The 24,009-nt window shown below is 42.7% G+C and overlaps 2 protein-coding genes across 2 annotated transcripts in view; both read right to left on the bottom strand.

Moving 5' to 3' along the window:
* LOC134284301 (calcium/manganese antiporter SLC30A10-like) overlaps nucleotides 1–24,009 on the bottom strand; it is a 365,099-nt gene that overhangs the window by 114,161 nt on the left and 226,929 nt on the right. The window lies entirely within an intron of this gene.
* On the bottom strand, nucleotides 11,612–14,046 carry LOC109424713 (angiopoietin-2-like). Its single transcript, XM_029865246.2, has 2 exons — nucleotides 11,945–14,046; nucleotides 11,612–11,874 (listed from the first exon to the last, which is right to left on the bottom strand). Exons 1-2 carry the CDS (start codon nucleotides 14,017–14,019, stop codon nucleotides 11,763–11,765), a joined length of 2,187 nt encoding a protein of 728 aa, XP_029721106.2. The 5' UTR covers nucleotides 14,020–14,046; the 3' UTR covers nucleotides 11,612–11,762.

Raw genomic sequence — 24,009 nt, 5'->3', positions numbered from 1 at the left:
ACAATAATGAAAGCGGCCAGGCCTACTTTGCAGCGTTTTTAATTCCAAAATAATCATAATGAGTGGGGACTGTTAGGATACAATTTCAGTATCGGGTAACGGGCACAGCCCTGCCAATCTTTTGACGTTTATGTTGGTACGCCTTCAGCAACCAGTCTTTTCTTGTTGTCATTCTAAATTGTTCTTTCGATTTAATAAACACGTTTTTATAGTTTGTTCTAATCGTTCCGCGTTTTCAATGTCCGTCCGAATTCCATAATCTTATCAGGTTATGGGCGCAGTTTGCGCGTGTGACGGAGTTGTGAACCGCGGGAAAAGTGTCGTGTCGAGATGGAAAACGAGTCGGAAGTCGTGCGCGTTCCGTTGTTTGACGGTTCGAACTTCGCGTCGTGGAAGTTTCGGATTCAAGTAGTGCTCGAGGAGCACGAGTTACTTGAATGTATCCAAAACGAGATGGCGGATGTGGAGGAGCTGCAGGTCAAACAAGAGGACACCGACGCCGTTCGCCAAGCGAAGGAAAAATTGGCGGAGAAGCGGCGGAAGAAGGATCGGCGATGTAAATCGGTTCTAATCTCTCGAATACACGACAGCATGCTGGAGTACGTGCAGGATAAAGTGACCCCCAGGGCAATTTGGCTTGCTTTGGAGAAAGTGTTTGAGCGGCGCAGTATTGCGAGCCGGCTGCACCTCAAGAAGAAATTGTTGATGTTCCGGCATGAGGGTGGCAGTCTCCAGGATCATTTTTTGGCGTTTGATCGTATTGTGCGCGAGTACAGGGCCACGGGAGCAGTGATGGAAGACATCGACGTCGTCTGTCATTTGCTGCTCACCTTGGGGCCAAAGTTCGCGACAGTGGTAACAGCTCTCGAGACGATGCCGGAGGACAATTTGACACTAGAGTTTGTAAAGTGCCGGCTTCTCGACGAGGAGATCAAGTGCAAGGGATCAAGTGTGGGAATAGCCGCTAAACGCGAATCAGCTGCTTTTTCGGGGAAGCCAAAAGATAATGCGAAGAAGATGAAGTGTTTTATTTGTCAAAAGCCTGGACACAAAGCAGTTGATTGTCCAGAGAAGAAAGTGAAGAAGGAGTACAAAAACAAAGGCAGTGCTAATGTAACGGAAAAGAGTGTTTGCTTTGTCGCCGGCGGTAGCAACGATGGACGGCTACAGTGGTATGCTGATTCTGGCGCAAGGGAGCATATGGCAAACGACCGAAATCTTTTTGAGAAGTTAGTGCCGTTGAAGAAACCGATCGAGATTGCGGTGGCACTGAACGGAATATCTGCGACCGCGAAATTCTCGGGAACGATCAAGGTGATTGCGGTAAACGGAAACAAGCGACGCGAGTGTATCTTGGAAGATGTACTGTACACTCCAGACCTCCGGTGTAATCTTTTTTCGATTCGGAAAGTCGAGATGGCCGGAATGAGAGTCGTATTCGAAAACGGCGGCGTGAAAATTCTTCGAGATTCGGCAGTGCTCGCGTGTGGGAAACGTCGTGGTTTCCAGTATGAGATGGATTTCTATCCGGCGGAAGTGGACAGTTCGGCGCTGTATTCGTGCGGGAAGATTCTCAAGTGTCACGAACTATGGCACCGGAGATATGGCCATCTCAATGAGAAAAACTTAGAGAAGATCATGGCCAAGGATATGGTGAAAGGCTTGGACAAATGCGCGAGTGAGGACAGAGTCGAAACGATTTGTGAGTCGTGCGTCGATGCAAAGCAAACGAGAAAGCCTTTCGGTGAACGGTCGGAAAAACGGGCGACGCGTGTGTTAGAAGTGGTGCACAGTGACGTGTGCGGGCCCGTGACACCAGTCAGTGGGTCATGATGGAAGTCGGTACTATGTGAGCTTTATCGACGACTGGAGCCGATTTGCAATGGTATTCACGATGCGGTCCAAAGACGAAGTGTTCGAATATTTTAAACAATATGAAGCTATGTTTACTGCCAAGTTCGGGTTTGGTATTTCGCGATTGGTGTGTGACAATGGGGGCGAATATCGAAGTGCTGAATTTGAAGAATTCTGTAAGAAGAAGGGTATCCAGATGCAGTGTACCATACCGTACACACCGGAACAAAATGGCGTATCTGAGCGGATGAACCGCACCCTGGAAGAGAAGGCCAGATCGATGCTGTTCAGCTCGGGTGCAGATAAGAAATTCTGGTGCGAGGCGGTGGAAACAGCAGCCTATCTAGTGAACAGGAGCCCGGCAAGTGCCATCAACGAAGGTAAGACGCCCTTTGAACTCTGGGAGGGTAGAAAACCTGATGTTTCGGTGATGAAAGTCTGGGGAAGTCCTGCATATTGCCACATTCCAAAGGAACGCCGCAAGAAACTGGATAAGAAGGCGTGGAAGGGAGTATTCCTTGGGTACCACTGCAACGGCTATAGAGTATGGGATCCGAAGCGTGAGATGGTTATTGCCGCACGAGATGTAATCGTCGACGAGTCCGAGAGTTTTCAGTATAAGCCAGATGTTCAGGAGAAGAATCCGGAACGGTCGAAGGATGCTGAAATCGTCCGCATCAGGCGTTTGGCTGAGTCTCACAGCGAGTCGGATGAAGGAACCAGTTCCGCAATGGATGGTGTGATGGACGAATCTGTGGACCACTTCGAGGATTGCGGCGGCAGTATCAGCGAAGGTGATGACGATTCAGCAGGGGCAAACCAGCAGGTCGAAGTAAGCAGTCGGAAGCGTGCTCCTCCAGTTTGGCAGAAAGATTACGAGATGAACTATTCTGCGTGGGCTTTGAGTGCTGTGAGTTATGTGGACAACTATCCGGATTCGCTAGCTGCCATGACGAAGCGTGACGACTGGGATCAATGGGAGGTAGCTGTTCAAGAGGAGATGAAATCTCACGAGCAGAACAACACATGGACCTTGTGCGAGTTGCCTGAAGGAAGGAAGCCTATAACTTGTAAGTGGGTCTTCAAAGTTAAGAAGGGTGAAGACGGAGCTCCGGATAGGTATAAGGCCAGGCTGGTGGCGCGTGGCTTCACTCAGCGATATGGTTACGATTATGCTGAGACGTATTCACCAGTTGCAAGGATGGATACGGTGCGGGCCGTGTTGTCTGTGGCAAACCAGGAGCGTCTACAGGTTCATCAGCTCGACGTCAAAACCGCGTTCCTGAACGGAACCATTCAAGAGGAGATTTACATGGTTCCACCCGAGGGTCTCGTGCAGGGATCGAAGCTTGTTTGTCGTCTGAACCGTGCGTTATATGGACTCAAGCAGGCTTCTCGGGCTTGGAACGAGCGATTTCACCAGTTCGTCACTAGATTGGGGTTCAAGCGTAGTGAAAACGACCACCCAGACAACCAGGCATCGCATAAGGATGCACACTTTACATCGTATAAAGTATTATTTTAAGTCACTATCGCATATATGTACGACTGAAGGACAATTTTCATCGCATATGATGTTATTTTTTGAACTTACTGCGATGTATCTGGTAAAATCATATAAGAGTGCAAATTAACTTTCATAATGCATGACTACATCGTAGTAGACGATATTTCGATGTTTTGTTGCGACGAACTTTGCTTATTCGCAAAAGCGTGCGAGTGAACTCGCAAAGTTTCAAATGAATTCGCATAATTGCGTACTGCGATGATTATACGACTTCGCTTGGTGCTTTTCTTATTATGTCAGTTTAACTCGCATTGGTGTACAAACTAAATCGCATAAAAGTGAAAATAAACTCGTTCAAAAGTACATACAAACTCGCATAAGCTAGAATCGTTAATGTTGGCATATTGCGATGTGATATGTGATAACAATGAAAGAGTTGCTGTTGGAGTGCCAACAAACTAAAAGAAAGTGAAAAGTCATCGTTATGGTTACAAAACAATTTACAAAGTCATCATTTTTGTTTTGTTGACCTTATAATTAACGATGAGTGGTGCTAGCAAGAGAGGAGTAGTGGTAACTGTGCGGGAAATCATGCTACATCATTTTGATTTCCAAAGAGCCTGCCGAATACCGCTGTACGCACGGAAACCAAGTGCATTCCAACAAGCACTGAGGTGAGTTAGAATGTCATGACATTTAATCAGTGTGTTTCATAAGTAGTGTTTGGTGCTAAGTGTTAAGTGCGGCTCGATAATCCAAAGGTTATTAGTTCGATACCTAGGTGACAAGATTTTTTTATTTCGAATATTTTTAAGTCGCATAAGGTGCTATATTACGTCGCAATAGTGCATACCGAACATCGCATAAGATATCGCTTCAAGTCATATAGCGTCATTATTTTCCCGTCAATGCACGTATAGCGCCTCCACTTTTGTACGCATAAGGCACTTTTACTGCATCTTATGCGATGTAACTTTACCGCATAAAAGTACGTATAACATGAACATAAACTTCATTATACGTGCAAATTGGTTGTCTGGGCAGTGTTTGTACGTACGAACGACGAATGGGGAACGGCTGTTGTTGGTCCTGTATGTGGATGATATCCTCATCGCTGGACGTGATATGAAGGCTATTTCGGTGATCAAGAGCTGTTTCAAGAAGGAGTTCGCGATGTCGGATCTTGGGGAAGTAAGCTGTTTCCTCGGCATGCATATTGAAAGAGACATCGAGGCGCGGTTCTTGAGGATTTCGCAGAAAGCATACCTAGAGAGTCTTCTTCGTCGCTTTGGTATGGAGGATTGCAAGCCGGTCGTCACACCGGTGGAATGCCATCTGAAGTTAAAGAAAGGAACTGAAGCGGATCGAACGGATAAGCCTTACCGGGAGCTTGTAGGCTGCTTGGCGTACGTTGCCCATACTTCGCGGCCAGACTTGTGCGCGACTGTGAACGTGTTCAGCCAGTTACAAAGTTGCCCTACTGACGAGCACTGGCGTTATCTGAAGCGGATACTTCGGTATGTTAAGGGAACTCTCGATGTTGGCCTGGAATTTCAAGGCGGGGATTCTGAAGCGGCGCTGGTGGTTTTCTCTGATGCAGATTGGGGAAACGACATCAACGACAGGCGATCGATGAGCGGTTACATTCTGCGGGTGTTTGGAGGTACAGTGGCTTGGTTGACGCGTTGTAGCGGTATTTGATAGCGATCCAATATATTATGTTTATCTTATGAGTTAGCAAAGCAAAACGAATAGTAATATATAGTCAATATCATTTTCAACGAACAGCAGTATATTTCATTACTTGCATGCAATAATGAATTTAGATCACTCACGAATAAACCCAGTTTGCTCCGCGGAAGTTATCGTTCACTCACTTGGAGCGTACATAACTCATCTCACCAAACATGCGCCAGGGTCCGTTGGGATTGAGTAACATCTCCCGTCGGGATCACTTGTCGTTTCTTTTAAAATAATAAGACGTGAATGTAAAGAATTGAACCGAGCTAGCTTAATGCGAAATGCTTGAGAGGGAAAAGGACAAAATCACTGATCGGCTCAAAGGGTAATCGGGAACCGACTTTTGATAAGATCGTTCCTCGATTTCCGGTACGAAGGCCAAAACCCGAAATACGGCTTTACTGAGGCATCTCAAGTTCTGTCTCGTCCACTTTGATCTGACCCGTGGAAGAGGCAGGAGTGTGAAGTCTTTTTATAAGTAGTTTCGCGGTGTGATTGTTCAAGGTCTGTAAAACGTGAGAAGTGTCTTGTGATCAGTGTATTAATTGTTAGATTTTTCCCTCCCGATAGGTATATAGTGCTAAAGTAATAAATTAGCTAGGTTGTGCGGTGCTGTGCGTGATTGCCAAAGTTAAGAAAAGGTAAGAACACAGAGAACAGACATCCAAGTCCAGTTCCGAAACTGTGTAAGGAATTTAACGGCCATTTGAAATCGGCAACACAAGTGGCAATAGCGTGGCGCTGCAATCGGTTAATTTCCCATACTAATTTAATTCACCTCTTGAAATGTTTCAATTCACCACTGACTGTGGCAATATAGTGTTTGGTGGCGTTAGTGTTGTCATCGTGTATTGGTTTGCAACCTTACTCAAGTAAGGATTCTAATCCTTACACAACTTTCCGAATGAAATTTGTTCTAGCCTAAATGTCTGTTCTCTGTGGTAAGAAGATAATGAACGCTTCCTGAACAAAAACCTCACCCCGTCGAATAGCCGTTCGACGGCTTTTTATTTGTCAGTTTTGTTTCCCGCACCACCAACCTCCCCGCTCGACACACCGCACCCATTTTCGCCAGAAATTCCACACTTCTGACCCCACGCGCCAGCTTCGAAGTTCCCTAACTGCCGGCCGGAGTTAGAAGGGAGTTGCGCCGTCACCATCGCACTCCACCAGAGCGATTTCCCGCCAGGAAGCAGGATTCACTGCGCCGGCGGCCTGCATCACCAAGCGTCATTCATTCCGCCCCCTTTGTTGATCCGTGTGGACCAGCGTCGCCGAAGCGACGCGGAGGACAGGGCGACGGTACCGGCAAAGCCGGTAATGTAGACGGTAAAGCAGAAGTCAGACTGTAAGTAGACTGCCAATATTTCTATTTTTGGATGGATTGAGCCAGTGAGGTGTGGTGAGAGTGGGAAGCGTTCGCGAGAGCTCCAGAGCGAAAGGCCAAAGATAGATAGGGAAGTAGAAATCCGCACAGCTAGGAGAATGTAGAAGGGAGAGGAAAGTGAGAGTTTGGAAATGTATAGTGGGTACCCGAGCAGAAATGCAATATAATTTAGAATAAATGTTTGAAGTTTTGTGTTTTTCTAAATGATTTGAATTGTTATTATGTAGTTTGAGCCTCCCGTTATTGATGCACTGATTGTAGGATAGTTTTCACGTTTCGTTCTTTTGTTGTTGTAGTTTTGTTGAAGTGTTGTTACTCCAAGTCGGACTGCTTGGGGGGATACTCAGTCCTCCATTTCTGTCCTGAAGCGTGTAGGTAATTGTGGTCGAGACGGACTTGGCCTGTGATGAGATCAGTCGTCCACGTGTCTTCGGTATCGGTAGGAAGTCGCGTTTCCGGATATTATTTGGGTCGGTCAGTCGATAGCGTTTTGAGTACTTTTCAAACGTGGGATATTTTGCTAGCTCGTTCGGTAGTTTGATTAAAAACTGAACTCGCCCTGAGGTTTGAGTTTGCCGGGCAACTTAGAACGACAGGTGGTCCTCTTCGGAGGTGGCGCATAAGCCACTTGTTTCCCCTTCAACCCGAAGCCCTACACGCTAAGGTCAGTTTACTCAAATATGGGTAAACTTTACCCATAATCTCCGAAAAGTGCACATTCGCATTTTATGGGTAACGGCCCATTACTCATATATGGGTAAAGTGCCTTTTGTAAAAAATGAGTAAATCGATTTACTCATAAATGAGTAATTTCACCGTGTTTACTTTTCGACTTTTCTTATATTTTTGAACTGTTAACTATTTTGTATTTATCATTTAATTTATACACAATTTTGCATTTATTTTGTAGTTTATTACAATCTAATTATTAAACGAAAATTATTATTGAATTTTTACATATTTCAAATACTCTTAATCACTTTCCTCCTGGAAAACAGACGATCCGAGACGGAGCTCTTTGGAGTTTTCATAATGATCAGTGTATGTAATTTTCCTCTCCGGCTGTTGTTCAACGCGCAGTGGTTCTTCCGTTCCCCGTTCTTCCGGCGCTTGAAGCCTCGGTGCAGTCGGAACTGTGGAATAAGACTGATATATTTTTATTTTACGGTCGTAGATGAAAATGATGCTGTCGTCACCTCGGTCGTCACTATGGAACTTACCTGCTAATTCCATGCTTTTGTAGCCTTTCTTGTAGCTCTACATGATGATCTGTTGCTCCTGCATTATTTTCGAGCACCAAGCCTTGTGAAACGAAAAAAAATCTATCGTAAATGAAAATTGAACGGGATCAATTTATCCAGGAAGTACTTACCGATTAAAATATCAATGTATATGGAAACCTCGACTCTAACCCGCGTGGGAATCCGATGGACGCGGTATCGGTCATTAAACCCGATGCTCGAGGACCTCGACTGGCTAGCGGTGCCGTGGAAATCAAAATATCTAAAATTTCCCGATAGTGTTATGATGGCGCACTAATGCATTCCGAGAAAAGTTGCTAACTTGAAAATTTTCATCCAAATATGGGTAAGTTCATTTACCCATATTTGGGTATAGCGATTTTACCTATAATATGAGTAAATTTAACCGTTTTTCAAAGGTATATTTTACCCATATTATGGGTAATGCATATGAAATCCAAATATGGGTAAATCAACTACTCATTTATGGGTAAACTGATCTTAGCGTGTAGTATAAATTCCCCGAGCCGCCTCGTGCCGGCTACAGCGTATACGCTAAGATCAGTTTACCCATAAATGAGTAGTTGATTTACCCATATTTGGATTTCATATGCATTACCCATAATATGGGTAAAATATACCTTTGAAAAACGGTTAAATTTACTCATATTATAGGTAAAATCGCTATACCCAAATATGGGTAAATGAACTTACCCATATTTGGATGAAAATTTTCAAGTTAGCAACTTTTCTCGGAATGCATTAGTGCGCCATCATAACACTATCGGGAAATTTTAGATATTTTGATTTCCACGGCACCGCTAGCCAGTCGAGGTCCTCGAGCATCGGGTTTAATGACCGATACCGCGTCCATCGGATTCCCACGCGGGTTAGAGTCGAGGTTTCCATATACATTGATATTTTAATCGGTAAGTACTTCCTGGATAAATTGATCCCGTTCAATTTTCATTTACGATAGATTTTTTTCGTTTCACAAGGCTTGGTGCTCGAAAATAATGCAGGAGCAACAGATCATCATGTAGAGCTACAAGAAAGGCTAAAAAAGCATGGAATTAGCAGGTAAGTTCCATAGTGACGACCGAGGTGACGACAGCATCATTTTCATCTACGACCGTAAAATAAAAATATATCAGTCTTATTCCACAGTTCCGACTGCACCGAGGCTTCAAGCGCCGGAAGAACGGGGAACGGAAGAACCACTGCGCGTTGAACAACAGCCGGAGAGGAAAATTACATACACTGATCATTATGAAAACTCCAAAGAGCTCCGTCTCGGATCGTCTGTTTTCCAGGAGGAAAGTGATTAAGAGTATTTGAAATATGTAAAAATTCAATAATAATTTTCGTTTAATAATTAGATTGTAATAAACTACAAAATAAATGCAAAATTGTGTATAAATTAAATGATAAATACAAAATAGTTAACAGTTCAAAAATATAAGAAAAGTCGAAAAGTAAACACGGTGAAATTACTCATTTATGAGTAAATCGATTTACTCATTTTTTACAAAAGGCACTTTACCCATATATGAGTAATGGGCCGTTACCCATAAAATGCGAATGTGCACTTTTCGGAGATTATGGGTAAAGTTTACCCATATTTGAGTAAACTGACCTTAGCGTGTAAGCAACAAACAGTGGCATTGTCTTCGACGGAGGCCGAGTTTGTGGCGCTATGCACAGCCACCTGTGAGGGCATATGGATGCGTAGATTGCTGGCAGATTTGGGAGTCGTTATCAAGGAATCAGTCGTGTATTACGAGGATAACCAATCCTGTATGCGAGTGGCAGAAGAGCCGAGAGATAGTCGGCGTATGAAACACGTTGACATCAAATTCAACTTTATCCGGGAACTGGTTCAACGAGGCGATATGGCGATCAAGTACATTCCTTCGGAACGACAGTTGGCGGATGTAATGACAAAAGGGCTACCAGCCGTGGCCTTTAAGCGACTCTTGGAGGCGATTGGTATCAAAGGTTCCAGAAATTGAGCAGGGGTGTTAGGATACAATTTCAGTATCGGGTAACGGGCACAGCCCTGCCAATCTTTTGACGTTTATGTTGGTACGCCTTCAGCAACCAGTCTTTTCTTGTTGTCATTCTAAATTGTTCTTTCGATTTAATAAACACGTTTTTATAGTTTGTTCTAATCGTTCCGCGTTTTCAATGTCCGTCCGAATTCCATAATCTTATCAGGGACATCTTGATTGATTGATTGATTTGTCTTTATTAGAGAGACTTTCAGCCCTTGGCTGGTTCGTCTCTTCAGGGACATCTTGTACCAACCGCTCAGTTTATGAAACAGTAAAATACGGTGAAAATCGGTGGAAGTGACGATGCTAAAAAGGTTAATGTCACCCCTTGGTTCTTGGTCCTTCCTGGGATGGGACACAGCTATTTGGTCCGTACTTTGGCCCAAATGCCTAGGATTAAGCGCCTTTATTCGCTCTCTGAAAATAAACTAAAATGTTATGGTCCCATGACCCCTCAATAAAAGCCCATCTCAAAAATATTCATAAATTTGATGCAAATCGGCATAGTAAATTTTTGTTCGCTCAATGCATTGATTTATCAATGCTAAAGTCAATAAAAACTTCAGAAAATACAAATGCTTTTGAAGAAACACTCCGTGAACTAAATAAAAAGTAGTAAATTTTAAATGAACATTTTCACCAATTTCATAACATCTTCATCGAAGAAACACCGCTTGATCTTTCCGGTCGCCGGGAAGATGTGCGTCGGAATCAGAGCAATGCTTAGCGTCACGATGATCCGTAGGATGTCCGCCCGCTTGCGCCATTCCAGCAAGATCACCTTGAGACAATAAAATTCATTTAATAAATACATCGTTCTGTAGAAAAAGTAAACCTCTACGATTGAAGTCACCCTTGGAGAAAATCTGTGTTCGGAGTGTTGTTCAGAATTCCTGACAGTTCCTCAGATTTTCTTCCATTTATACCAAAGTGTGATCTGGCACTACTGTCAAACTTGCAAAGTGTTGCGTGTTCTGAATGAAAATTGTAGTTTTGGGGATGTCTTTCAACAAATTTCGTCGATCATCGATAAAAGGCAGTACCTCCGAAATTCTCAGAGTTGCTCTCGTTTGCACAGTGTCTTGCCCCGCACCACAGTTCTCTAGCTCCTCGCTTGACGAAGTACCTTTTCACCGCAGCGTCTTCTAGTCGGCGTGTGTTGGACCGGTGCCCGATTTTCTCCTTCTGTCGATGGATCCTATCGTATCTGTGACTTTCGATTTAGGCTAGAAGAGTCGCGTCGTTTGATTTTCTCATAATAATAATTATTTTTCTAATTTTCTAAAATATCCTTTTTCAACATATTCATAAATCTGGTCAGATACCGAACCTTCAAGTCGTTGTTCTTTCCACCGTTTGTGGTGCGCGAGTGTGACCGTAGGACCCTACAAATGTCAATTCATCTCATGTACATTGCACCCTACAGAGACGTGTAGATGTTCATCTAATTCCATCCGAAGGAGATTTGGATGAAAAGGAACAAACCATGTGCATTAGTAGATCGAGCTCAGTTCTGTGCCTTCAGGGGATGGAGATGGTCAAGTGGCTCTGTAAGGAAAGAAGCGTCCGTCTAGCGAATTGGGAATCGTGGGTTCGATTCCCACCGGAACACGTGGATTTATTTTCAGAATTCGAACCTCAATTGGTTCATCAAACACGTGTTTCTATTGTGTGCATGAATGTCAGAGCAATCAAACGTTGTAATTACCACAACTTAGCAAGACAAAGTTTTCCGGGGCAGCTAGTTTAAAATACAAAATTTATAACATATTTATAATATATATTTAAAAATCGCTATTTTCACGTTATTTACGAAGACGTTGATGTTTTAGTGCCGGAAAATTATAGCTATATGAGAGCATTGATGCTTTTGTACTGTTTTAGGTTTATTTCGTAGTAAAATCGGAACAAATAAATATGATAGCAACGGTTACATTCTGTAGGTACATTGCATTGTTGTCTAATGGGCCCTTGTCATTTTACTTTTCTCGGATCATCATTCTGGTGTATTTCATTCCATCATATTGGTTGTAGCCATACCAATAAACGGATCGCCAATCACCTCTTACGCCGTACATTCCATTGAGATCACTGAAAATAGATTGAAATAGGTAATTGTGTTATAAAATCCTTTAAGAGGTGACTAGTAAAATTGTCTTACGCATTGCCACACCAATTAAACCACCATGCTCCCGCTCTGCTAACGGCGCAGTTCAGATTCACGGCGCCGTCGTTATCGTTATCCTTGGTGGTGAATTTTTTGCCTCTGTTGTAAATCATAGAATCCCCAGCAGTTCCGCTGTACGTTCCCAGCTTGTCCAGTGAATATTTCTGAGGCTCACTGCCAATTTCAAAAGCATCATATCGTGCGTAGATATAGTTGTTGTTGAAGTCCTTCAGTTCGACAACCAGTTCAACGTTCTTGTTGCTGGTAAGTCGATGAATTTTGTCCAATCCAAGCCAGAACTCTCCTCCGATGGATCCAAAGCCGTGTTTGTAGTCGTTCCAGTTGCGATGGAAGTCTACTGAACCATCGAATCGATGTTGTATCACCAGCCAGCCACCATTGAACTTCTCCTGCTCGCAGTATCCCACCAGGACCTCGTCGGTACCGAAGGGTTTCAGCTGATACTGACCGGATATTTTAGTCGGTGTATTCTTGCACGAAGTCACTACCGCAGGCTGCTGCGGTGTTGAACAACTTCCGGCCTGCTGCAAAATTTGCACTGCGTAGTTCGTTACCGTAACGAAGTTCTGATTAGTACTTTGTTCTATTCTGGTTAGGACCGTTGAGAATTCTACGCGATGGTTGTCCATATTTTGCAGGAGGCGATCCAGTTGATCTTTTGTTGTTCGGTGCTGATCTTCAAGTTTGTCGGAACGTTTGTTGATGTTCGTCGCAATTGTGACAAGCTTATCACTTACATCGTTGTTCATTTTGTTCAATGCGATAGTTAACGTTTGTTGACTTGCTGCAAGGTCATCCTGTTTTTGTGAGACGTGATCAACCTTCACGGCCGTCTTCGAAAAGCCATCGTTCACGTTGGATATAACTGAGTTGAAGTTACTGTTCATGTCTTGTTTCAATGTGGTCAACTTTGATGATAACTCAACGCGGCTGTTGTCTTGATTCTTCGCAAGATTCTCGATTTGGTCATTTGTTCTATCGAAATGATCGGTTACGTTCGTCAGCGTCAGGGTGAACTGTTCATTGACATGTAGTTCTAATCCTGTTATAGTGGAAGCAAGCACTTCATGACCCGTAGTAAGGTCAGCATGGTGTTGCATAAGACGATCGATTCGTTTGTCTGCAATTTCAAATCCTTCAACTACGTTGGACATGAGCAAGTTGAAATTGTGGTTTAAGTCCTGCTTTAGGCTTGTCAGTTTTGTAGACAACTCCACACGAGTGCTTTCTTGACTCTTAGCGAGATCATCGATTTGGTCATTTGTTTTATCGAAATTATCAGTAATTGTTGTTAGGGTCACGGTAAACTGCTCCCTTACATTTTGTTCCATTTTTTCCAAGGCGGATGTTAATACTTCATGACCCGCAGCAAGATCCGCTTGGTTTTGCATAAGCTGAACGAATCGCTTATCAGCATTATCGAAGCCTTCGATTACGTTAGACGCCATCAAATTCAGCTCATGTTTCACGCTTACCATTTTTGAAGATAACTCCACGTGATTATTTTCCTGATTTTGCAAAACTTCTTCAAACTTTTCTCCTGTTTTATTGAAACGTTCACTGATATCGGCCATGCCCATCGCGAATTTCTGGTTAACGTTCTGCTCAACTTCAATCAACATAGATGCTAATGCTTTGTGATCTGCTGCTAGCTCTCCTTGTTTTTCCACTAAATCTTCTAATCGTTGATGAATGTTACTTACTTCTTGCCCCATACCGGCCAACGCCGATGAGAACTCCCCGCGAATGTTTTCTTGGTTCTGCACAACCTCGTCACGTAACTCGTCGATTTTAGCCAAAAGCTGATCGTCGTTCTGCACCAAACCGTTTTGATGTTCCATCAAGGTATCCAGCTGTTCGAGGGTCTTTTTGAGCTGGTCTTCTGTTTCTTCGAGGCGTTCCTTGATGTTGACCTCGCTCATCACCACCCGGTACAGGAGGTTGTCCAATTTCGTAATTACATCGTCGTAGCTTCCTGCGGCAGAATAGGCCGTTGAACTCCACAAAACTAGAACCACGCATAGTGCAAGACGGACGTTGCCGAACATTTTCGATTGGAACGAACGCTTCCTATCTACTGTGGATCATACCTTAGACGGCTGTAGCATTTATATGTCCAGTAAAGAATTTCTCTCTATAGATAGACTTCGGGCATCATAAGAAGTTCCTTTATCATCAGGTAATATTATGGTACTACTTAATCGAAAGGGTGTATTGGAATCCGACAAAATTGTATACGATGCGGGAAGAAACATGGAATTTCTAGATCGTTGAAGATGTTTTTCATAAACTAGAACTGCTCAATAAATGATACCACATCACACCAGATTTCTATTTTTGAATAACAACATTCCTTTGGCTTCCTGATATGTAGTTCTAAAGCTAAATTATTGATCGATTTAGTGTTAACTATAAGCAAGTTTTGTCATAGCTATTGGCTTGACAACTGCAAACATTTGACGTTAATGTCTGATAGATGGATTACTCGCATTTAAATTTACAATTGTTTAGTTCTATTACTTTATAATACTCCACCAAATTGAGGTGATAAGAATTCTATTTCTCTTCCTTGTGCGTATGCGATCGACTTAATCTGTAACCGCGGACAGCAGAATCTATATTACGGGGGAATAAATCGATTCCATCATCGCTGATGGTTGTTCTAGTTCCGACTTCAGGACTAGATAACAGAGCAATATTTGGACTAGCAATACAAGCTTGCAAAATCGGTTATCATTTTTGTCATACGATAATTGAACGGGATTAGGAGCACAGATAAAATAACTATCTCCTCGGCGTCCACTAACCTACTTGGCCTTAGATTTTTGACCCATTTTTCAGATAATATGCCAATGCAGAACCCGTTGCGTCCAAGGAAGGTAAGTCCAGCCCATTTTTTTTGTTCTCCAAGCAATGGAGGGATAATCTGCTCAACAGACATCTGAACGGCCCAGATCCAGGTAGTGTGGGGTTGGGGGTGGTCTCCTACAGGCGAACTAGAATACAGGATCACACCCCGGACCCATTTTTTTTTTTTTTTTTTTTTCCTTCTAAACCATAGGGGGATAATCTGCTCAACAGACACCCTAACAGAAGGTTAGGGTAGTGTAGGTCTGACAGGCCGTCTTCTACAACAAAAGTAAAATCCAGGACTACTCTCTCCTCGTACCCACCAAACCATTCCTATGGTCGCCAAACCCTACGTCTCTCCGGAACCACCAAGAAGGTATTGCTTCAGAGAGGGGCTAGTGCACATCGCACCCACAAGGTTAGCTGCGTAGCCTGCAGCAACGAACATCGATGACTCGCTTTGGAGAGTCCATCACGGTAGCATGCTGGCGCTTAGCCAGTTTCCCGAGTGGTCCTCGCCACTCCCTTTGTCCTCAGAAGGCGGGCAGGGCGACCCCGGACCCATTAAACACATTCCCATTGCCGTCAAACCCTTCGTCTCTCCGGGACCCCGGGAGTAGCTAGTGGAGCATCGCACTCTCAAGGTTAGCTGCGTAGCCATGCATCAACGAACATCGATGACACGCTCTGCGGGGATTCCATCAAGGTAGCATGCTGGCGCTTTGTCAACTTCCCGGGTGGCCTTACCATTCGATCGCTTTGTCCTCGGAAGGGGGACAGGGTCCACCACGCCTGCGCCCAACTGTTCTGCAGGTATCAAGAATTTATACTACGTGCACCGCGATTTGACCTGCTGAAGACTGAGGCGAGGCCCTATCAGCTTGTACCAGAAGGAGTTGCTGACAATGGGGCCTCCACTTGCCCCACCCGTGCCGGGAGCCCTTTCCAACCACGCGCGCGGATCCAACCCAGTAGACCGACGCCACGGTTGGGGCAGCAGGGAGGGACTATAGTCCTGGGGCCTGACGAATTCCCCCCGCTTGTAAGTCAGCTGCGTTGTCACCGGCTAAGAATAGGACTACTAACCCCATCCCAAGGTGTCATGCGACCCGTGCCGAGGAATGAGTGATCGAGGGGGTGAAAAAGATGCTCGATCGTTAACGTAGCCTTTGGGACCTGGGCACCCCCCACGGTAAGCTGTCCCTTACCGCGTTAATGTAGGGTTTTGGAGTGGTGGACCTTCTTTCCCGTGCTTATCGTGAAATGAATTCATGAACTCTATGAATAAAAATCAGAATCAAGGTGTTAGCAGTAGCGGTGCGATCAACCCCTTCGCAAGGAGCGGGTTGATGAGGTCTCCGACAAGGAGAAGCGCGGAGACAGGCGTGGGTTGGGTAGCTGCGTACGCAGCTCAAGCGTGGGAGCTCCAGTTCACTCCCTGGAAAGCCAGCCGGTGAGGATAATGGACGGAGCGTGGCTACTGAGGGCCGTCAGCCAAAAGAACATAGGACGGCCCGCAATAGAGGTGGCTTAGCAGCAGCTTGGCAAAATCATCGACTTTGCGTCCACTAAGTCGAATATAAGCAAGGACCTGAAAACAGCCTTGCTTAGACTTAGGGTGTCGATCGACGAGACCAAGCAGGAGCACGCGGTACTCGCGTTGCTGACTGCTGCAGCGGCGGAGCCTGCAAAGGAAAAAGTGCCGAAGTTTACTCAATCGGAGGCCTTCTTCTTCGCAGGAAGTCCAAAACAAGTGGATGCGACTGCTCGCGACAAGCGTGTCAAGCACTCGCAGAAGCGGGCGAGGCAGCCGTCACGTGAGGAGCTGTCTAGCGGCGCCCGCAAAGCCATGCGCATAATTACCCCGAAGGTCGGCAACAATGCTGGAAAGTCGGACCCCAGCCAGGGTACCCGGAAAGCTGGGAAGAGTGGCCCTGAAAAGGCTGGCCCGTCCCGGAACGATGGGAACAAGGGGTTTCGACCGTTGGTGGGCCCTCAGCAGCCGCAGAATAGAGCGAACCAAGGCGAGGACCCTCCTTGGACGAAGGTAGTGCGGAAGAAGGAGAAGACGAATCCGCCGGTAGAAGTACAGGACGCCAAGCCAAGGTGTAGGAGGGTATGTGCCAAGCGCGACGGAACAGTCCAAGTATTCGAACGTCTTGGAGGCGATGCGAAGCGACGCCAAGCTTCGGGCGCCATCCACAAATTACGTAACGCCCTAGGGGGAGGGGGGGAGTATCGTCGAGCGTTACGGTCCATACAAAAAATTTCGGGGTTTCATACTGTGGTGACGAGTGTCTTATCCACACACCTTTATACATTGCAATCGTGTGCATACATGCAACTGTGCGGCGGCGACGGTCGGTACATGCTTTGCTGCGCAGCAGCCGAATAGTCAGTTCGTTATACACTCTTGTGCTTATCAGACGCGGCTACCACAAGTGGCGACGAGAATGAAAAAAAGAGGTGAATGATTTGCGGATAAAGCAGATCTTATTTATTTCGATGATTAAATTTCGTTTGAGTATCGGTCAATTAGTAATTTGTAATTTTTTTGTAAACGTCAATGCATCAGTGAATTTAATAATTTTCGTTATATTCTGTGTTATATTCAATGGAAGCTGTTGAATCAAAGAAAAATTGAATGAAGAAAGAAATAATGTTGTGCTGGTGTTGACGCAGTGGTGCAATTCTGTTGATCATTGATTTTAGTGAAAACAAATGTGAATAGAGCAAAAGAGAAAATCAATATTTGAAGAAACAGAAGATTTTGATTTGCTTCACAGTGAACAACGGAAAAGTGGTGATACGACGCCGCGACCGCTTTGTGCCGGCTTTGTGCGAAGGTGGTGACCTTGACGCATTGTTTTCTGCATGCGGTGCCGAAAAAAAAGCGTTCTATAGTGAGTGTGTTGCATTGCGGGTAAGCAGGTGAGCGAAGAAACGGCGGATGGGATGGCTGTTATGTGTGAATTGCAGGTAATGCAAAGTGATTTATTGGGAAAGCGTTGTGGCTTTGTGTAATAATGGAAAGGTGAGTAAAATAAAATCTTTGCGTTGATGTTCCTTCGATACACTGGCGTAAAGCCGTGTTGAAAGTTGTACTAAAAGGTTTGTATGCAAAACCATTTTAATACTGATTGATTTTACTATGGCTACTTGGTTTCCAAAGCTTTCCGAGATTTGTTTTAAATGCATTTGGAATACTTTGTAAAGTTGTAGTTTTAGAAATGTGAGATGCTGAAAATTATGTCGTATCCATGTATCACGAGAGAAATGCAGATAAACTTGCAGATGAAGATTAGCATTTTGAAATAGGAATAGACATAGTAACGCAGTGAATAACGCATGACAAAGTGATTAATGTCATGAAGAGCTTCGATGGTATCGTGATTAAATTCACTTAAGCTGTAAAAAAAAATCTGAATGTGAGGAAATGTGATTGAATTCACTAATGACATCGATAAACTTCTGAAAGGATTAGCTTAAGAGTGGTTTTACAAAAAACTGCTACTGTCGAGCACTCTTTGCGAATGTTACAGAATATTCAAGTCATTGTATCCTACCAGTTTTGACATTTACTGGATGCTGTGTTCATCGTACAACTCAGCGGCAGCGGCCGTTCTCCTGCATACCTTTTAAGATAGTCATGAGCATGCGGTATTTGGCTACATTTTACATTTCCGAGCGTGGACAAATTCAAAGGTTCGTGAAAAATATGTACATGTGTGTTCTATGTAAGACATTTGCTAGGTTAACTTAAATCGCCGAGGGGGCGGTCCAGAATGTCGAATTGTTTAAAAATCCATATTCACTAAAACTGATGTGGTCAGGGCGTTAACAGTGTGCACCCAAAATAACCAAAATTGGCATTTTATAATATTTCGCTTCCTGAGGGGGCGGTCCAGAATGTCGAATTGTTTAAAAATCCATATTCACTAAAACTGATGTGGTCAGGGCGTTGACAGTGTGCACCCAAAATAACCAAAATTGGCATTTTATAATATTTCGCTTCCTGAGGGGGCGGTTCAGAATGTCGAATTGTTTAAAAATCCATATTCACTAAAACTGATGTGGTCAGGGCGTTGACAGTGTGCACCCAAAATAACCAAAATTGGCATTTTATAATATTTCGCTTCCTGAGGGGGCGGTCCAGAATGTCGAATTGTTTAAAAATCCATATTCACTAAAACTGATGTGGTCAGGGCGTTAACAGTGTGCACCCAAAATAACCAAAATTGGCATTTTATAATATTTCGCTTCCTGAGGGGGCGGTTCAGAATGTCAAATTGTTTAAAAATCCATATTCACTAAAACTGATGTGGTCAGGGCGTTAACAGTGTGCACCCAAAATAACCAAAATTGGCATTTTATAATATTTCGCTTCCTGAGGGGGCGGTTCAGAATGTCAAATTGTTTAAAAATCCATATTCACTAAAACTGATGTGGTCAGGGCGTTAACAGTGTGCACCCAAAATAACCAAAATTGGTATTTTATTATATTTTGCATCCTGAAAAAAAAAATTTTTTTTTTTGAACTGAAGAGCTGGTTACTCAGTGAGTAACTTGGAGTAACCACGATGACACCACTGCCCGAGGGGGCGGTCCAGAATATCGAATTGTTTAAAAATCCATATTCACTAAAACTGATGTGGTCAGGGCGTTAACAGTGTGCACCCAAAATAACCAAAATTGGCATTTTATAATATTTCGCTTCCTGAGGGGGCGGTCCAGAATGTCGAATTGTTTAAAAATCCATATTCACTAAAACTGATGTGGTCAGGGCGTTGACAGTGTGCACCCAAAATAACCAAAATTGGCATTTTATAATATTTCGCTTCCTGAGGGGGCGGTTCAGAATGTCGAATTGTTTAAAAATCCATATTCACTAAAACTGATGTGGTCAGGGCGTTGACAGTGTGCACCCAAAATAACCAAAATTGGCATTTTATAATATTTCGCTTCCTGAGGGGGCGGTTCAGAATGTCAAATTGTTTAAAAATCCATATTCACTAAAACTGATGTGGTCAGGGCGTTGACAGTGTGCACCCAAAATAACCAAAATTGGCATTTTATAATATTTCGCTTCCTGAGGGGGCGGTTCAGAATGTCGAATTGTTTAAAAATCCATATTCACTAAAACTGATGTGGTCAGGGCGTTAACAGTGTGCACCCAAAATAACCAAAATTGGTATTTTATTATATTTTGCATCCTGAAAAAAAAAATTTTTTTTTTTGAACTGAAGAGCTGGTTACTCAGTGAGTAACTTGGAGTAACCACGATGACACCACTGCTTAAATCCTTTTTGAATTGTGGTTTCTTCTGAAGGTCATGATTCGCACAACCGTTGAATATATCGTTTCATTGGACGAATAACGTTAATGATCGAGATGCTAATCGTTTCGAAAAAAACTCCACTCCTCCCCTACACTCAGAAATAAAAGTATACACGGAATTACTATTATCTATGCATTTTGTATCCACATCTCTCTCACTCTCTTTCTGTTTTCATGCTATCTGCCGTTTAGCCTGGGTTGAAGAGAAGTGTTTCGTCAACCCAGGTGAAGCACCAGATAGCATGAAAACAGAAAGAGAGTGAGAGAGATGCGGATATAAAATGCATAAATAATAGTAATTCCGTGTATACTTTTATTTCTGAGTGTACGGCTTTTCGGGTCAATATCGTTCAACGCCATAAATGGGACAGCGCACACAATGATCAGATATTCACGGTATTTCTGAAACGTTTTTTTAACAAATCTGTTGTGCTGTGCTGTTATTTTATGTACTGACGTTGGATCAAGCTTTCAATTCTTTCAATCACAGTCCTTATTTAATTGATGGATTGGTTACATAAATTATGGCCGCTTTTCCCAAATCTTCTTTTTTCGTAATAATAGAAAAATCGTGTAAACCACTTTAACTAATGCTCGTTGAGCTATGTTGCTAGGATTGTCATAAGGTATAGTTGCCAAAACAGATGCTGATGCAGAACTGATACACCTCTTCCATCTCACTCGAGACTCGAGATATAGGTACAAATAAAAAAACAAAGCTATGGACGCGCTTTTCAGTGTGTCGATTTCAATTTTGTAGTTTTGTCTTTTCATAATGATGAACTTCGAAACATCAACAGTGCATGGAATGGGTTTTGTTCGAGTTGTGATTAAGTTCACTGCTCACAAAGACACGGTGATTACATAACCAAAGGCAGTTGGAGATTACTGTGATTGAATTCACTCGGAGACTACGGTAACATATGTGATTAAATTCACTGATAATGTGAGGAACAGAATGTTACAGAGAGCACATTGAGCTGTGATTGAATTCACTGTAAGTACGTGGAAGATACTGTGATTAGATTCACTTGTAAATGACAGGATGACATGTGATTTAATTCACTTATGGTGTGATGAAAGGGAATTCATTAAGGCAATGAAAGTGCATGAAGCAGTTGTGATTAAATTCACTGATCGGCTTAGTCCAAATGACTGATAGAGTACATAGAACGGTGTGATTAAATTCACTAAAATACAGAGAATGAATATGAATGCTTCTGTATAAAAATAATTTACATTGGATGCCGCTGTAAAAAAAAAGAGTTTCTAAACAAAATAAGGAATAGCCTACCAATTCTCATTATTTTATCTACTCCCTTGTACAGGTAATAGAACAGTAGTATGGCAGCCTCGAAATCGCTTTCTATTCTTCAACTATATTGTCGTCATAAATTGGGTATGAGGTATTTCTAAGCAAAAAAAAATACTTAAACTTCATTTATATACAACTATAAAAAAAATGCAACATATTTAAGGTATCAGACAAAGCATAAATGTTTTGTGTTAATATCAACCACTAATATTGTGTAAAGTTTTGAGCAATACGTTCCTTATGAAAAGGCTTCAATTCAGTTTGAATCAGTCTCAAGTTCAAAATATTTTTTTTTCTGAAAAACATAGAAACTTTTGGTAGATGTCCGGGTTTTTTTTAGTTCGTCTATAAGATAAAGTTTTGGTTCGTCAATTCAAAGACAGTTCGATTTCCGTTCCGGTCAGGACTCGACTTTCTGGACATAGTATATCGCTATGCCTGCTACATAATATATAAATTCTTTCAATGGCATACAAAGAAATAGTCCTCCTATTAATAACTAAGGAAGTACGCAAAGAAAACTAAGTTGAAGGGAGAGAGGCCAAGTTCTAGTGGAAATGTAGAGCCGAAGGACGAAGGAGAAGTATTCATTTTTGCAGTGTATTGAAAAATTGTGATTAAATTCACTGGCTGAGAGTATGAAAAATACTGAAAGCATACAAGAAGCGCTGGCTGTAATTGATTCCACTGTTCAGAACAAATTAAAAGAATAATTGCGATTTGTGGATCACCTGGTTTGTAGTAGTGTAGGTGGATGAACTCATAAGTATAGGATGCGTGAAATGGAGCTTGATTTACTTAGAAGGGTAGCAAAGGAAACAAAATCGCAAAGGATGCGTCAGCGAGGATGCCTACATGAATTCTGTAGAGATGAGCTATTATCCGTTGCAAGAAAATAGAGAGCGCAAATGGTGCAAAATCGCTAATAGACCTCCGCTCGTACGTTTAATCGTTCTGGTGTCTTTTACAATAAGTGCGCGAATGGGCCAAAGAATACTGCGCCGAAAACACCAACACGATTTACCGTACTGGCGGAGGTATACGAGCACTTGCGCTCAAAATTTTTCGCGCAACGCATAATAGTATAATTGTCAACATCGAAACACTTGGGCTATTAAGATATTATATAACGAGACTAATACGACAGACTGAGTTTTTTAGAATGATTACGCTATAACGACTCCGAGGAAATAGTCAATATATAGGACTATTAATTCATAGCAGGCTGCACTTTTTCTTGGAGTTGAGAAGAATTCAAATGTACTTTAATCTTCAGACGACTGGAAGCAGTTTACCAACATGTTGGACGTGAGAAATTATAACTTGTCAAATATAACTGCTCGGAATTTGGTAACTGTGGAAACTAACGAATAGTGTACAAGACGAACTCGAGTGAATAAATCCTGCATTGACAATATACTATCAAATAATAACAATCCCGAGTACAGAAGACAGGTAGGGTAAAGTACCAATAGTGGTGCTATTAGTAGCTCCTTGTAGAAAAATAATTGAATAAAATTGATAATACCACAAAATAAAAAGTCTGAAAACGTTAATCGGTAGTTTTTCACTTAAATTTGCCTGGAAAAATGTAAAAACCATTGTTTATTTCAGTTTTTGCTAATAAATCACTTGCACCAACTATAGGTACACGGTTCCTATTATGGAGGTAAAATTTAACATTGGTTCCTATAGTGGCGCATCCCATTGAATTCTTATGGGACCCACCACTATAGGAACACTACCACCACTATAGGTGCAAAGGAGCAAAAAAAAATAAGGAAAATGATTGTTTAAAATAGGTTTTTTCGGCAAATCCTGAACACAAAACTGAATTAATGTTATTAATTAGTTATGATGCATCTATTGAAAATGTCATTTACAAGCTTTTTGTTCGAAATAGTGCTAAATTGGCACTACCATCACTATTGGTACTACCTCCACTAAGGGAGCTTTTACCCTACATACTAAATAGAGACAAGCATAGATAATTGCTTTTACTGCAAACCATGGGCTTCGAGACTTTGCGACTAGCGACGTCAGTCGTCTAGGCGTGTGGGTTCGATTCCCGCTCCAGTCGAAGAAAACTTTTCGTCAAACGGAAAATTGTCAATCGGGCCACTGGATGTTATATGTGTTCTCCGTTGCCTGATGATAGTGCTCATTCAGTCTGTACAACCTCTGGTTGCAGACAGTGTAGTGTCTTTTATATGCTGTCGAAAAAAAAATCCTGAATGTTCTGACAAAATACACAATCAATGTTTCGCGATCATGCGATCCGAGAGAAAACGTAAATTGCAGGTTCGAGTGGACACATAAAATCCTTTCATCAAAACGGGAAGCAGTGACCTATCGCAGAATGCAGTCCACTTATACGTACCTAACAGTGAGTCAATGGGGAATGAATGAATCGATGTTGGTTGGAGTTCTTCCATAAATGCTACGATTGCTTTTGGATGTAAGATCCCATCTTGGAACAACTTGTGCAGTAAGATGGATTTCATTTTTATAATGCATTTGAGCGTGCGAGTTTAAC

Source organism: Aedes albopictus, chromosome 3, assembly GCF_035046485.1.
Source record: "Aedes albopictus strain Foshan chromosome 3, AalbF5, whole genome shotgun sequence".
NCBI classification, from domain to species: Eukaryota; Metazoa; Arthropoda; class Insecta; order Diptera; family Culicidae; genus Aedes; species Aedes albopictus.
This window is presented reverse-complemented; position numbering and strand designations above follow the sequence as displayed.